Source organism: Bison bison, unplaced genomic scaffold (assembly GCF_000754665.1).
Source record: "Bison bison bison isolate TAMUID 2011002044 unplaced genomic scaffold, Bison_UMD1.0 scf7180017864056, whole genome shotgun sequence".
Taxonomy (NCBI): domain Eukaryota; kingdom Metazoa; phylum Chordata; class Mammalia; order Artiodactyla; family Bovidae; genus Bison; species Bison bison.
The window spans coordinates 2836536-2853355 of record NW_011494628.1 but is presented as its reverse complement, the minus strand read 5'-3'; the positions used below and the strand labels follow the sequence as shown (position 1 = coordinate 2853355).

General features: G+C 33.1%; 1 protein-coding gene across 4 annotated transcripts in view; it reads right to left on the bottom strand.

The window, feature by feature from the left end:
* PDS5B (PDS5 cohesin associated factor B) overlaps positions 1-16820 on the bottom strand; it is a 116533-nt gene that overhangs the window by 88422 nt on the left and 11291 nt on the right. For all 4 annotated transcript variants that reach the window (XM_010835933.1, XM_010835931.1, XM_010835934.1 and 1 more), the window contains exons 6-10: positions 14205-14285; positions 9743-9883; positions 7530-7645; positions 4448-4542; positions 1122-1267 (exon numbers count right to left, since the gene is read on the bottom strand). In XM_010835933.1, coding sequence (XP_010834235.1) covers positions 1122-1267; positions 4448-4542; positions 7530-7645; positions 9743-9883; positions 14205-14285 — 579 coding nt within the window. The remainder of the gene's footprint in view (positions 1-1121; positions 1268-4447; positions 4543-7529; positions 7646-9742; positions 9884-14204; positions 14286-16820) is intronic.

Here is a 16820-nt window from a genome sequence, read left to right as displayed (position 1 = left end):
TTCAATATATACAGAATGACCCCAACAGTCCTACAATGAACACAACACGATGATCAAACACATGTGAAGCATGATCCCAACAACACACGAACTCTGACCATGAAAAAGATTACTCGGAAGGCTGTCACCCTAGCATGATGCAAACCTCTTTTTCTTCCTTTACAACTTTTGGCCTTTTCATTGTTTAGTACCCTACTGATATATTCAATAAAGACAAGTCTAAACTTATAAGTTGCTCTGAATACCTACAGATTTCACAAGAAAACCATGCAACTCCTGTCCATCTATTCTCCACCCACAACCAGCATGATCAAAGAGAGAATTAAATGATGAAGAGAGCACAATCAACCCTGTAAGCAACTGTCAAAATGTTGTAAAGTATTTGCCTGGTTAAAGTTATTCATAGCTACCAACAAGCCTCCTGCTTTCTTTGCCAATTAACCCCTAAATACATCAAAGATTTTCATCTTTCACCAAAATTACTCTTAAGTCTAAGTCTATAAAATCCATGCCATGAAGGAAAGGCTATGGGGAGGAGGGGAGAATGAATATTCACTGAAATACTAAGCACCGAATACATTCGAGGCAACAAGGAATACAAACACATCAAGACACAGTCAGTCCCCTGTTCGAAAGCCACTAACTAATGAGTGGAGCTATTTGGTGCTCAAGGAAGAAGGTCTGGGGTCATGGAAAGTAGGCGAGAAGCATGCTGCTCTGCTCGGGTTAGCTTTGCCATGTTGAAAACATCTTTTATTTTCTATTCCATAGAAATTATAATACAATCAGCTAGAGGACTATGAATTGATACCCGTATGAAAGGAAAAAGAGAAGTTGTGTCAGAGTTCTTTACAAAGTCACTTATTAAGATTAGTGTACAGGTTAAATATCTGACTAATCTACCACTTAGACCTGTCCCATTTGAGGATGAACAAATAATATGAACAAAATTTAATGTAACAAAATGTAAAACCTTCTTATAAACATTATTTTAGATATTAAAATGCTGCCCCCCAAAAAAGAGCTAATTTCATTTAAGTCTCAATATTTGCAAGTGAAACTCTATTAAAACTTCGAGTATTCAAAATACAAACCTACTAGTAATTATTATTCCTACTTACCCGTTTGTCTAATGTTCTCTCTCTCACAAAATTAAGTAAGTGATCATTGACCAGAAGAATATCTTTTTTAGCAGCTGTAACTATAGACACAATAACATCATGCCTAATAGCTTCTTCAGGGTCATGTGACCTCACTTTAAGATACTCTGAAAGATAAAATTTTATTTTATTAAAATGGAACTTTGATAATTAAAATGTCTTAAAAGATTGCATAAGACCTTTGAAAGTAAACCACAACCACAACAAAACCTAAGTAGAAAGTTTAATGTTTCAAAAAATATTAGTAGCAGGAGAGACAGAAAGGAAGAAAGAGAAGGAAGAAGGAAGGAAGGTTAGTCCTTCAGTCAAAATACAGTAGTTTACATGCAACTGAGTAGTAAATCCCCTCCCCATCTATGGGGCAGGGTGGATGACTTAGGAGTTCCTAGGCTCATTAATTCAACAAGCCACATAAATGAATCAAGAAGTATATCAATATTTCACTTTTTTTTTAATGGTTAAAATATTCAAGTCAAGTGGTTCTGTTGGGAAAAGATTAGAGAATATAAGTTTCTATCTCCCTTAACTAAGCAAACCCTTAGTGAGGTTATTGAAAGATTAAGTTAATTTAATGGCAGCAAAAAAACAGGATTACAGGCAAGAGCATAAGACAATTCCACTTAACTCAACTAAAAGAAAGACCAAAGGGATGACAGAAGAAATGAAACATTAAGCAATTATGAGAGACTGGAGGAGAATATTAAAGCAAAAAACATGGGAGTTCAGATCTGGCACTGAGAAAACTGAAAAAAAAAAATGAACAATCTTCAGTAATGATATATTAGGCTTAAGGAAGAGGTACCATAAATGAATATATTCCCTGGTGGCTCAGATGGTAAAGAGTCTGCCTGCAATGCAGGACACCCAGGTTTGATGCCTGGGTCGGGAAGATCCCCTGGAGAAGGAAATGGCAATCCATTCCAGTATTCTTCCCTGGGAAATCCCATGGATGGAGGAGCCTGGCAGGCTATAGTCCATGGGGTTGCAAAGAATCGGACAAGACTGAGCACCTTCATTTTCACTTTCACCACAAGTGAACATAAATTATTATTCAGCTTTTTAATTAGAAGACTAGTAAGATATAATTTTGTTGTTCGGATCTGGAGTAACATATATAGCCATGTCTATAAACAACACACAGTGCTTATGATTGTAAATGGATTTACTACTCAATAAATGAACAGTTAACAAATACAATGTAAAAGCTCATAAAACCAATGCCCAGGTCCTAAGCTCCTCCTCCTTGAGCATTCTCTACCAAATGGAATTATTTCAAACAGTGAGAAAGACAGTATGTGTGATAGGCAATGAAAAGTGGATACAATAATACAATACAATAATACAGTACAATAATACAGAACAGAAGAAATCGCAGAACAAGACACCAAAGGCCAGTCTTCATCCAAAGGTGATGCTGTATATATGGTGGAACTGGAAGGGAGTCCTTTATTATAAGCTCCTTCCAGAAAACCAAATAATTAATCCCAACAAGTACTGGTCCCAATTAGACCAACTGAAAGCAGCACTCAACAAAAAGCATCTGGAATCAGTCAACAGAAAACACAGTCTTCCATCAGGATAATGCAAGACTGCATGCTTCCTTGATGACCAGGCCAAAACTGTTACAGACTGGCTGGGAAGTTCTGATTCCTTGCATTATTCACCAGACATTGTACCTTTGGTTTTCCATTTATTTCAGTCTTTACAAAAAAAAATTTTCAATTCTGTGGATGACTGTAAAAGGCACCTGAAACAGTTGTTTGCTCAAAAAGATAAAGTTTTGAAAAGATGAAATTATGAAGTTGCCTGAAAAATGGTAGAAGGTTGGGAAACAAAACAGTGAATATGAAGTTAAATAAAGTTCACAGTGAATATAAAGTTTAATAAAGTTTTTGGTAAATGCAAAGTGTGTGTTTTATTTTTATGTTAAAAACCTGAAGGCCAACCCAATAATAATAACCAATAATATGAAAGTTGGGGAAGAGACTGCTCAGAGTTCAAGTATTCAAGGGTCCTTGATTGCTCAGAAAGAAGCTAGTATTCTGATTAACTTTAGACTTAATTAGTCAACTATGCGGTGAAAGCATGAAGGAGAATGTAACTTTCAGGCCCATGGGGATAAAAACAGAAAAAAGAGAAGAAAATACACTGAGCAGATGAGAGGAAAAACAGAAATAAGAGAAGCAAAGAATAGGTGTGTAAAACAGAAAACACAAAATAAGATCATAGGAATAAGTTCAACTATGTCAAATTCAATATATATTTTCAATAAAATTTTTAAATCACTTTAAGAATACTACATATAATTTATAGATACATACACATGCAACATAGAAAAACATGAACAGGTTGTAGACCAAATTTAATAGAGAAGTTACTTAAAGTAGGAAAAAAGAATCCCTTGTGAAAAGTGTTTCAACTGTATCTACAATGTATTTTCTTTTTCTCTTTTAATCTCCTAAACTAATACAGCAAAATACTAACATTTCTGAGGAAGACAGTGGCTGCTATATTCATCTATATTTTCTGAACTATTTCATGATTTCATATCTGGCAACAGTTAGATACATAATGAGAAGGCAATGGCAAGCCACTCCAGCACTCTTGCCTAGAAAATCCCATGGATGGAGGAGCCTGGTAGGCTGCAGTCCATGGGGTCGCTAGGAGTCAGACGCGACTGAGCGACTTCACTTTCACTTTCACACAATGGAGAAGGCAATGGCAACCCACTCCAGTGTTCTTGCCTGGAGAATCCCAGGGACGGCAGAGCCTGGTGGGCTGCCGTCTATGGGGTTGCAGAGAGTCGGACACGACTGAAGCGACTTAGCAGCAGATACATAATATTCCCATTACTATAAAAAGTGAAATACCTTATGAATTTACAGATTTCAGGAAAGTTATCTCCATTAAGCATGGTTAGTTTATAAATTAATGACTCTCACATAAGTTTTCAAAATATTAAAGACCACTGAAGTCTTATAATGTATTCAAAGTCAAGACCTATTCAAATCTGAATGTCTGAAATACTTTCAGAATTGTTCTTAAATTAAGAAACCAACACTGCCTCTGATAACACTACTTTTTATGTATGTGATTGTAGCCTATGTACTAGGAGGCAAAATTCCAGCTTCAGAGAGTAACTACCATGATGGTGAATTTGAAGACTTCACCCACTAAAATCACAAAAAAGGTACAAAACAGAAGGTTTTTGTCCTATACATAAAGCCTATCTTTTTTTTTTCTCCAAAGAGCACCAAGGAATATTTGCCATTATGGGTATAAACTACCTGTTAAGTCCTTTGCTAAATCAGGATGGTTCATGAGACAATGGCTAGCAAATTTCACACATTCCAGGCGGATTGGTACATGGATATCATTAAACCTGAAAAAATACAAAAGCACAGAGTAATCTTTAGTATAAGAGAAACAGATGTGTTCAATCTGCACTTGATTTATATTTATTTCTCTAATTAAAAGAAAAAATACTTTATACAGCATAATTCAAAGCATAAAAGAATATCTTAACAAAGATTTGTAAACTATGTATGTACAAATGCTATGGAACCTTTATATTAAACTAGGTCAATCTCCTGTGAGAACTATGTACTTTTGGCAGCATGTTTAAACAATACACATTTGGCTCAAAAATAAGAACTGGAATGACAAAATTTTTCCTATAAATATTATACTTTCAAATATATATGCTTATGCAAGTGTTAAGTATATACATAGTTCATGGATACATTATTAAATCCCATATTGAAATGAGAACTCTTCCTCAAATTATTCTTTCTTAAATAGAGAACATTCACAAATGTTTCACAGATCCTGTACTAAACCCTGTATTATTTTATGACTTTAAAATTGTGCCAATAATTACTTCTATCTATTATAGTTAACCATCATAATTATTTACACTAACATTAACTAACATTACACTAACATCAACTAAATTAATGACTCTCACGTTTTCAAAATATTAAAGATTCAATTAATTATTAAAATTTTAAATATTAAAATTAATTAAAATATTAAAAAATATTAAAAATTTAAAATATTAACATCAAATGTTTACATAAAAATGTAGGTATCTCAGTATGCATCTCTGGAAAGTTAAAACTTTTTGGCTGATGTGTTAACTATCTTTAACTTTTATATTTCCCCTCTCTTTTTCTTTTCCCTTATAACCTGGTGAACCAACTGTTTTGTGTTTATGTGTGTAGTGGCTTTTCACAGTTTAGACTGTACTAATCTTATCATTCTGATGTCAACTACCAGGTTCCCCTCTCTCCTAAAGCCTGCAAATTAGTAATCAGGTCTACAGATTTGATCATATTCAGGTTCATTTTTTTTAAAGCAAAACTACTGGATACAGTATCATGTTCCTCCATCAGGAAACATATAGTCTAGTTATCTCTAAACCACCAATGTTCAAAGCCTATAATATACCTAAATTCATTATGAAGTACAAAACAGAGATTAAAAAAAAATACATTGAGTAAGAAGAACAAGATTTTCCATTCAACATTTTTGGATGTCTTAATTCTCAGAGATCAAAAAGTTTCCCAATCTTATACCACCTAATACCGTAAGAGACAAAATTTAGCAACAAAAAGATAAATAGCAGTCTACTGAATGAGTAACAAATTACTCATAAAAGCTTAATATTATGGGAAACAAAATGCTTCATGAAGTATACTCAAAAAAAGTTACATAAAATCTAGTCTTTATTCTCATATGGTTTCCTGAGTAATATGAATCTAAATACTCAATCTATGTACTCTACCTTCTCAACTAAACATGTACCATATAACCATTAAAAGACATCTTTAAATAAATACTCTAGCTCCTTAAAATGGGTAATATATGATTGTTTATGCCATTAATAATACAAGGAAAAACTACAATATAATAAAAAGGTAACAAATTTAAATTAAAATTCTACAATGGTCTGGTGAATCCAAGTCCTGATTTAAAGATATATTAAATGTCTTTACGTAAAATTATATTTTTTGTTTTTAACACATCAAATAAAATACATTTTGACTTTATTAGTAGTTGCATAATTTAAACATAAAATATTGTGCCCTCTTGATTATTAAGGTGAAAAAATCCAGAAATCAAACTCAAAATGACAATGGGCTAAGATTTATCAGTTTAACACGCCTTGTTAAATATTATTATTGAGCTACATAAGAAATAAGAAATCAAAAAAAAATTTAGCGCTTAAATGTATAAAGGCTTATCTCTTCATTTAACAAATTAGAAAAAACAAGTCCAGAAGAGATTAAATGTATTATAATCACTGATGGCTCTGGTAGTGAAATAGAAAGAAAAATGGCAGTAACAATGCAAATATTTCAATACAAAGAAAATAGAATAAGATTCAATCTTATTTACTTATTTATGACTTAACTGCATTATTTGTTATAAGCATAATAAAAAAAGAGGGGGTGGGGGGGTGGAATCCTCCTCTATCCTCAAGGTCAAAGTAGGTTTCAGCCAGGACACTGAGAAGTGGTTTTAATATATTCAAGATCAGGGACATCTTTAGAAAAGTAATAAATTCCTCACACAAAAAAATACACAAACACATTCAAATTTTGCAACCAATTTCAGAAGGTTTGTAGATCATTAAAAGCATACAAGAAAGCCCAGATTATCAATTCTTCATTTCATAAGAAATGTAGAAAGGAGGTTAGTAGGGGAAACATACACAATCATTTATTTACCCATTCTACGGATACTCTTATCCTTACAAATCTCCAAATAATCTAACTAAATATAATTTTTTTTTTGTGGAGGGGCTATATCTCACAATGATGTATTTGCAGTTGGAATGAATCACTGCTATGTAATAATACACTTCCATTTCATGATTATAATACTTTGTAAGATGGCTATTTAAACATATCATCTTTTTTTTTATTTAAATATATCATCTTTTAAAAATTACTAAAAAAAAAAATTTTTCTGAAGACAAAGAAGGGGAATTTGTAAACATGGCCAATCACTATCAGCATCAAAAATTTCAAAATACAAAATCCTTCATTTACAAAAAAATCCTAAATGTGGATGTTGTTTTATTTATTTATTTTTTTTTGAAAAGCATACACGTTGTTTTTTTTTTTTTTTACAATTGATACACAAGTTTATTAATTTAACACTAATTTCTATCCTCCAAATGGAGTCATTCTCTACCTGACTTTTGCCCAGGTCAAAAACAGATGGGTTAAATTGGATAAGAATAGGAGTCATCACCTCTGAATCTTTCAAGTCTTTTGATGCTACCATGAACCTACCATGTTTTAAATTAATAAGTAGACATAAACACATATTACTTTAAAATAGGACACCAAAATCATATACCTGCCCAAGTAACACTGCCAAAGTGGTTTGTTTTGAGAAGCCAATTCTGAATCCTTTGCCCCAAACATTTTTGCCAGTAGTTTAACAACTTGAAGACGTTCCTCATTATCATTGCTCTAAAACAAAACACAACCACAGCTTTACAACCATGAGGTAGATATACTCAGAATAATTTTTCCCATTATTTCCCTTAAAAAACCTTGAAAACTTTCTATGAATTTCAGTTGAAAAATTATACACAAAAAAATGTTCATTTTTCACAGAATTAAATGTTATCTTCAATGCTCTAATCATCTCAAATTACATTAAAGGAGTACTCCTCTACATGAAAATTCACCCCCAAGTTTGATTAACACTTAATGGCTTGGCCTACAATTGAGGCTTGTTTCCATTCAAAATCAAAAACTAATTCACATCAAACCAACTTGGGACCCTTGAAAAACTATCTGTGGTTTTTAAGAATAGACACTGACAGAGGCCAAGCCTACAGTAAAGAGAGAATTATGTATGACTGTTTAAGCCCTTTGTAGAAATCAATAAGCACTAAATCTCCCAAAAGGAGAGTCAGTTCATCTACATACAGCAGATTCCTAATGGTGTTTAACAATGTGATGAAGCCTCACAGATAAGAAAACTAAAGTCTCTGTTATACATACAACACAGTACTCTGCAGATAAGAAATCAAACTTCATTATTGATTTTGGTGCCTCTAATACATGACAACATTTAAATGAATGAGCTAGCCACAATACTAGACTTAAACACAAAATGTGAGACTGTTACAAAGCATTAATAATCAAGTTACTTAGATGGCACTGTATAGATTTCTTTTAAAATTTTAAACCAATGCCAAAGCCAAGCATTTAAAGACTATGATATGACCTGACTCCTCTTTATTATTTCTTTCGCTATTCCTCCAAAAAAGTACATTTCAAACCTGACTGAACATTAGAATGACCTGTAAGCTTTTAAAAATAAAAACAGCTAACCAAAAACTCATCTCTGAACTCCACTGCCTGAAATTCTGATTTAGGTTAATGCCTGCACATATGTCTGTTTCTTAAGGCTCCACAGGTAAAGATTCTAATGGGCAGACAAGGATGATTTAAACTGACTTTATGCAACCACAAAACTGTAATTCGTGTTCTGCAAATTCACTCAGCACCTTCCTACCTCTCTGTGTTTCTACATGCTGTTCCCTTTGCTTTAACTGTATGCTGTTTGTATCTTTTATGATATTTATAATATCCAGCCTCTTATTAGATATGGATTTTTCCTCTCCCTCCCATAATGGATGTTAAATCTGCTGGAAGCAGCAATGCTAATTTCCTATTCTTTTATTTCTTATAGTATTTAATATTTTTATTAGATGAAATCAAGCCAACAAATAATTAAAGGTATGACTGCCTTCAGCCTCATCAAAATTGTTAGTGATATGAAAAGAGGAGGCATAGGAAGGCTAGTGAATCAAATGGCTCAGTTGGCAAATACATCAAAAAGATACCCAGAATAAAATAATTATTTGCTGCATTTTGGGGGTAATTACACTATCAACACAGATTATTCTGTAGCTTTCAAAGAGACAAATTCAAAATTTTAGAAACAAGAAACAACACATAAATCATTTAACAATTTTTCTGGGTGGTACAGTGCGGTTCATCAAAAAGTATTAATTATAACCAGATTTATTTAATCTTTATGTAACAATCTGAAAGAGAAAAATATGCCCAAAACCTGCAAATGAAACTCAATTTGATGGCATAATTTAATGCCAAGGCAATAGATTCTAGAAAGTCATCTGAAAAGCAAAGGCACTTTCGATACAGGCTAGGCAAGCAAAGATAACACTCATAAAGAAAAATATTTCACCCTATGTGGATAACAGACTCTAAACCATTTTTATGGCACAATCAAAGGGTCTGGGGAACCACTATAAACTATGCCTTAGAAACGAAAAAATTAGTCACAACCCAGAAAACATCAACTGGAAAACTTTCATCCTGCTAATCATTAATTATAAGCAGATTCAATCTGCTAGGCACCATGACAGCCACTAGCAATACACAAACAGCCAAGGCACAAACATGTATATAAGTAACAGTAATACACCATCACACTTAGAACATTCAGTTAAAACCACTGAAGGATTAAAAAGCCACAAATAATGGTTTTTGCTAATCTAGTTGATAAAACCATGTTTTTACAATAGTTACCTTCAATTTAAATTCAAGCTGGGGTAAAACTGAGAGCAGCAAATGACTATCAATATTATAGAGCTCCAAAATTAAGTCAAAGACATGCTCTGACAAATCGCTGATAGATGTTTTCCCAAGCATCAGAACCTGATTAAAAAACTTTTGAGAAAAAAAATTTATTAATAGAAGTACCATGGATAAAGTGAATTTCCTGAAATTTTATTATTTCACTAAATTCATTAATATTCTATACAAAGTCAAAACAGGCATATCAAAATGTTTTCTAACAGAAGGTGGGAAACCACTACAGGTCACCAAAAAAGATAAAACACAGAATTCATCTCATACATAGTAAAAGACAAGAAATTTCTATTGATTTATCAATTAGCATATCAATAAACATCCTACTTACCAAACACATTTTATTCCCCATTATGGTACTTACCATATTTTACTGTGTATCACAGTTATTTGCATACACGTCTTAGTTTCTCTACTAGATAAATTTCTTAAGGGCAAGGATCACATTTTGTTCATCACAGCAGTATGGGAGAGCACAGCATGGAAGACAAAGCCTTACACCTTCATAGTAGGAGCCAATGCCACTTTTAAAATATGTAACTTTATATTTACAATGTAAAACAACGTCTAATACTTTTTATCTTCTTTTATATTCTGATAAACAATGTGTATATACATATACACCCACACAAAGGTTTATAGCACTAATTAAATTCCAATTAAAAGCACACACAAACAAAAGAAAATCCAAATGTGAACATATTTCTTCTATAAGCAGCCAGCACTACCTTCTACACTCAAAACATTTATCACATTACTACTGAAAATGGTAAAAAAAAAAAAAAACCCATGGCGTAATGATCAAGTTCCTATCTATTTAAAGTCTTCCAAAGATGTAAAAAAATTAACCCACAGAATATCCTACATATTATCTCCTTGAAAAAGGCATTGAGTATTCTCTACATCATACAAACTGCTCTGATCTCTTCTTTCTGTGACAATTAACATACAACTTGGCTTAATTAGGTTTTCTATCTGGAAAGTACAGTCAAAGACTTCCATTTCAACATCTTCTCTGCTGGCCTGTAGTTCTTGGGTTGTTTTTAAATGAAGTTCTTTGGACTTATGAACCTGTACACACTACCTAACCATGAGGGAAGAAAATAAAAAATTCTATTCTACTATTATTTATTGGTTTTAAAAATAAGTTGTTTGTCTGTGATGTTCATCAATTTTGTGTGAAAAGAATTTCAAGACATCAAAGATTAAATTCTCATTCAAATTGAAGATAAAATGGCTTTTTTTTTTTCCATTCAAAAACTTTCTCCTGTTTAAAAATAAATATAGCTTTCCTTAACAAAAGATAATTCTTTTCAATCTGGCCACCTTGGTGCTCAAATCATCAGTCTGGGAAAAACTTCCATCAGTCTGGGAAAGCTCATTTGAAAATGGAAGTGGGGGAAAAAAAACATTGCCTCGTTTAACTTCTTACAAATTTCATCAAAAACATTTATTTGACACTTACAATCTCCACATATCTCCAAATCAGTCTTCGCTGTATAACAAGAGCCTAGTACAATGCCTGACAGTTTAAATTCAGTTTAAATGAATGAATGATGTGTAACAGGTACTATGATACAACTATAAGTAAAACAACTTCCTGAGGTGTATACTTCAGCAGAAGAAGCAAATACATATTTGACTGAAGTATCTCCCTCTAAAAAACATGAGTCTTTCTGTTACAAATGGTAACTAATTTTCACATAACGTTAAATAACAACTGCCTCCTGATGAAAGAAGTAAGGGGAATAAGTTAAACACTGGTAAGAAATTCTACCTTAAATTTAGATGATCAACTTTAGTTACAAAATAACTGACACTAAGTGAGATTAAGCAATTTAACCAAATTTTAACTATATCAAGACAAACAACATATTTTTTCAATGCAACAAAATAATTTTGTGCCATCCCCTAAAACCTGCCATTAAAAAGATCTGGTAAAAAGTAATATTACCAAGAAGTGATCCATATAGGGAATTTTTTGAACTGTCACTATGTACTTTCTGTTTTTGATACTGTTGTACCTTTTTAATACGTACATGTACTTTTTAGTTTTGTGAGTTGTCAAATTACAAATTCTATTTTAAAAAATAACTCGTAACACCAACATGACTTCTTAACTTCTATATATAAAAACATCACTATCTATAAAAAAAAAAAACACTTCAATGTGTCTATATGCATGAGAGTGAAAAAAGACACAAGTAAAAAAGAGACAGAAGTGGGGTTATATTACCTTGATAGCCTACCTCTATTTTTCCTTGTTAGTTCTCTACTGGGAAGATAAATGAACAGTGGCTTTACATGTACAAGTCCAAAAAGACTGAGAATGATTTTTACACTGTACTAAAACCCCACAAGACAATTAAGCTCACCAGAAAGTATTTTACATGTAATTGTATAGGTCTGCAGTAGAAAACTTAAGTAGATTTAGAAGGGAGAACAGGAGAAGGGAAAAAAAGCAATTCTTAATGACATATTAGCCAACTATCGAATAAAGCAGGGGAACAAGAAAAAAAGGCAAACAGGGAGAGAGAAGAAAATAGTGACAGAGTACTTGGAATAAATATGGAACTGAAGGTGTGCTCAGACCATTCTACTCATCCTGTACCTCCTGCCCCCATCCCCAGCTTCTGATAAAGACAAAGTGTAGAGTGGGCTGTCTATTATCTGTAGCAAGAACTAAGAGCAGGAAACATAAGGTGTAAGTGACAGGGAAATGTTTTTACCTTGATATATCTGGGATTATTAGAAGTGTTTTTATCTTTCTTTTAGCTTTTATCATAAATATTTTCAGACATACACAGATGTTGAGAGAACAGTAAAATGAACCTAATCACCTCATTCTATTCCAAATATTTTTTTTATTACCCAATCAAATGTTTATTTTCCCAATCCTAGAAAACATACCAACATAGTATACAGTGTTATTTTCTTATTTTTGTACCAGAAAACGGCATCAGAAAAAGTGTTTCCCTAAAAAAACTGGCTTGGCAGTATCAGCTTAAATAAGTGACCACCAGGAGGAGCTCACCTAGTGTATCTAAAATCCATGGAGACAATCATTCACAGGCACTTGAAGCAAAGGAAAAGGGAAGGGGTACTTAATAAGAGTACTTAATAAGGCTTAAATGTGGCTCTACAGATTTCAAGTGCCATTGTGTCATACAAAAAGAACTCAATCCACTCAATCTAAGCAATTTATTCCAGCCAATACACAACACTCACAAAACTTGCAGAAATCAGTATTTAAGAATTCCCTGGAAATCTTACTGGAGCTATTCAGACAGATTACATAATTCAAGTCTCCAGTTTCTCAAAGTTCACTCTTCAAAACAGTTTCTTTATAAATCAAATACATTTTTCCAAATCATCACGTGCTTACAACTATTTAAGCAGTAAGCCAGCAACGAAGACTGGAATTTACCAAGGTATTGTTCCATTTCCATGATACATTTTTATATACCAAATTAAATTTTGTATGCTTCAAGAAAAAAATCTCATTCAATAAACTTCTAGAAAATTAAATACATAATTACAAAAGACTTTCCTTCTTAAATTTTTCCAAGAAGACATATTTACATACTTTACATTTTCAGATGTGGATAAAAGTGGAAGGCAGGGTGGAGACAGACCTGCTACACAATTCCAGAGGCCAACATCAAGACTGTGTTCTGGATCTGCTCCATTGGATGGAACCAATTCACATGGAATACAATGTGAATGGTGCCATCTAGAGTTGTGCAGCTCACCAGAACTGTGGGGGTAAAATAAAACCTCAACAAGCTTCTATCAGTGAACCTAACAGACAGAATACATTTCTCCTGAAAACAGAGAAGAAGGTCAATCTTCAGTAAGTAGACCTGAGATGATAATGAAAGGGCTTTTTCACTGCAATTCTTTCCCATTCTCAGAAAAGGTAGATTTATATGGAATCTATCCCAAGGAGAATAAGATAGGCAACTTTCACCACATTGCTGTCATTCATACTTGCCTTCAATTTTTATGTCTTGATATTAGTTCATATCTTCTTCTTGTACAAATCAATTTAATTTCCAAAAAGCTGTAAGCAACTTCTCTGAATAATGAAAAGTTCCATATGATTTATCTAATTACATTTAACTCAATTTCCAACAATAAAACAGTATAGTTTGCTAACCAAAATAAAAACTGTTTTAGTTGCTACACAATTTGAAAGAAGAAAATGAACAAAAAGATAGAGGTAATCTAGAAAATATTAACCAATAACAATTTTAAATAAGAAGGGGAAAGAAAATACACTTAATGATTAAAAAAATAAAAATCCTGAAGTATGTACTACTTGCCAAAATTCTGCTTCAAGCAGTCTTTAAAATTTTGGCTACTCTTTCTGAAAACCAATTGGACAAGGAAGACTTACATTCGTAATATATGGTTCAATAGCTTGAGCTGTCCTCTTCAGTAAAGCCTTTGCCAAATCGTATGCTTGCTTGTTTAAATTCTGAGGGTGGAGGGGAAAAATACCTATATTATACACCACTAAATATGAAAAAAGAAATGTTACCTGTATTCAAAAAGCTACTCTTAAGTAAATAAATGAATGAGAAAACTCTAAAATTCAATTTGAATAAAAGGGAGACAGCAAAGACACTTTTCTCTGAAGACTAAGTAGTCTAGTAGATCTTAAGATCCCCATTTAGTATTTTAATACATAATAGGGGCATGCTTAGTCGCTAAGCCATGTCTGACTCTTTTGCAACACCATGGACTGCAGCCCGCCAGGGTCCTCTGTCCATTGGATTTCCAAGGCAAGAATACTGGAGTGGGTTGCCATTTCCTTCTCCAGGGGATCTTCTTGACCCAGGGATTGAACCTGGGTCTCCTGCACTGCAGGATTCTTTACCGTCTGAACCACCAGGGAAGCCCATATAGCATACTATAGCTTATTTACTCATTCTCCTATCCATAGACATTAAATTGTCTTGTACATGGCTCCTTGCACATGTAAGAAATAATTTTCTATAAATACTACCTTTACCATTTTTCAAATGAGCTGTTTTGCCTTATTCGTGTGAAGTTTCTCTATAAATTCTATCCACTAAATATCTGTCAATTATATGCACAACATATCTTATAGTTACATTTTTACAATGCTTATGGTGTCTTAGGACATAGAACTTTTAATTTTAATATAACCAGATATATCAATCTTTTCCTATTTGGCTTGCGCTCTCTCCACTACTTGGCTTGTGTTCTCTCTACATTTTTAAAATTCTTTCTACACTGATGTTAATTTGTTGTTTTATATTTTTTAATAAAACTTTAAACACTGGCTTTTCATATTTAGATCTGTATTCTGCCTGTACTTTATTTTTATGCATGGTGTGAAATAAGAATCTTGTATTATTTTCCACATGGACATTAACGTCCATTATTCCCTCCAGAGACTTCCCTGTAATATCCATACTCAAGTTTCTATACAACTATGTATCTATTTGTAAAGTATCCATTACTTCCATATGTCCCTTGGTCTATTACTATTACTGCCTGATTTTACAGTCAAAGAGACATATGGAAGCAATGTCTTAACATCAGGTTAAGGTAAGTCCCCGTTTTCTTACTCTTTTTCAAAAACCAATTTGTCCAACTAAACACACATGCTCACATACACACACATTCACAATATCTATTTTGATTGGATTATCTATTAGTATGCAGAGGAATGACATTATTATGATACTGAGTTTCCCATCACATAAATGTAACAAATCATGCAACATACTGAAGTGTTCTTTTATACTTTTACATCAACTGCAATAATTTTCAACACTAAGGTCATGTACAGTGTTATTAAATTTCTAAGTAGCTCAAGTTTTTGTTAAAAGCTACAAATAAAATTTTTTTCCAAATTACACTAACAGATTTTTATACACTGATCTTATACCTAGCAACTGCAGAATTTTCTTACTTGTTCTAGAAACTAATTCGTACATTTTTTTTTCTGTACAAGCAGTCAGCACAGAACATCTGCAAATAATTTCAGTTTTGTTTCTTCTTTCTAATCCTTTTTTATCTTTTGTTTGTATTGTTTTATTCCGCCAACTTAAGGCCTCCAGTTAACGTAGATTAGAAACAGCATACTTGTTTCTTTCCTGAGTAGAAGTGACATTTTTATAATATCCCTAACTTCAAAGAGAATGCCTCACATTTCACCGTTAAGTGCAGTACCATATACAACCTTATAAGGTTAAAGAAATTACTTTCTATTTCAAATATGCTAATATTCTTTATCATAAGTTATACTGAATTTTAGCAGTTTCCTTTATAGATCTACTGATATTTTTTTCTCTTTGCTCTGTTAATTTCCACAAATATCTTAGCCTACTATTAACCATCTCTGTATTCCTAAAATTAAGTCAATTTGCTCATTACCAATATTACTTTGTATCGTTCTAGATATTGTCCATTGCTATTTTATACTGGATTTACATGAGTATGCTGCTGCTACTAAGTCACTTCAGTCATGTCCGACTCTGTGTGACCCCATAGACGGCAGCCCACCAGGCTCCTCTGTTCCTCGGATTCTCCAGGCGAGAATACTGGAGTGGGTTGCCATTTTAAATTAAATTATCCTCCTTTCTTGCACTTGGGTTTTGTCTAGTTTTCCCATGAAGATTATATTCTGCTTATAATGTGAACTGTAGAACATGCCTTCCTTTTTACAATCTGGAAAAACTTTCTAAATATCAGGATTACATGGCACTTAAATGATTAATAGAAATCTGCTGGTGATGAGTTTTAAGTTCTTTTAAGCTCGGTTTGCGGAGAAAGCAATGGCACCCCACTCCAGTACTCTTGCCTGGAAAATCCCATGGACAGAGGAGCCGGGTAGGCTCCAGTCCATGGGTCGCAAGAGTCGGGCACAACTGAGCGACTTCACTTTAACTTTTCACTTTCATGCATTGGAGAAGGAAATGGCAACCCACTCCAATATTCTTGCCTGGAGAATCCCAGGGACAGAGGAGCCTAGTGGGCT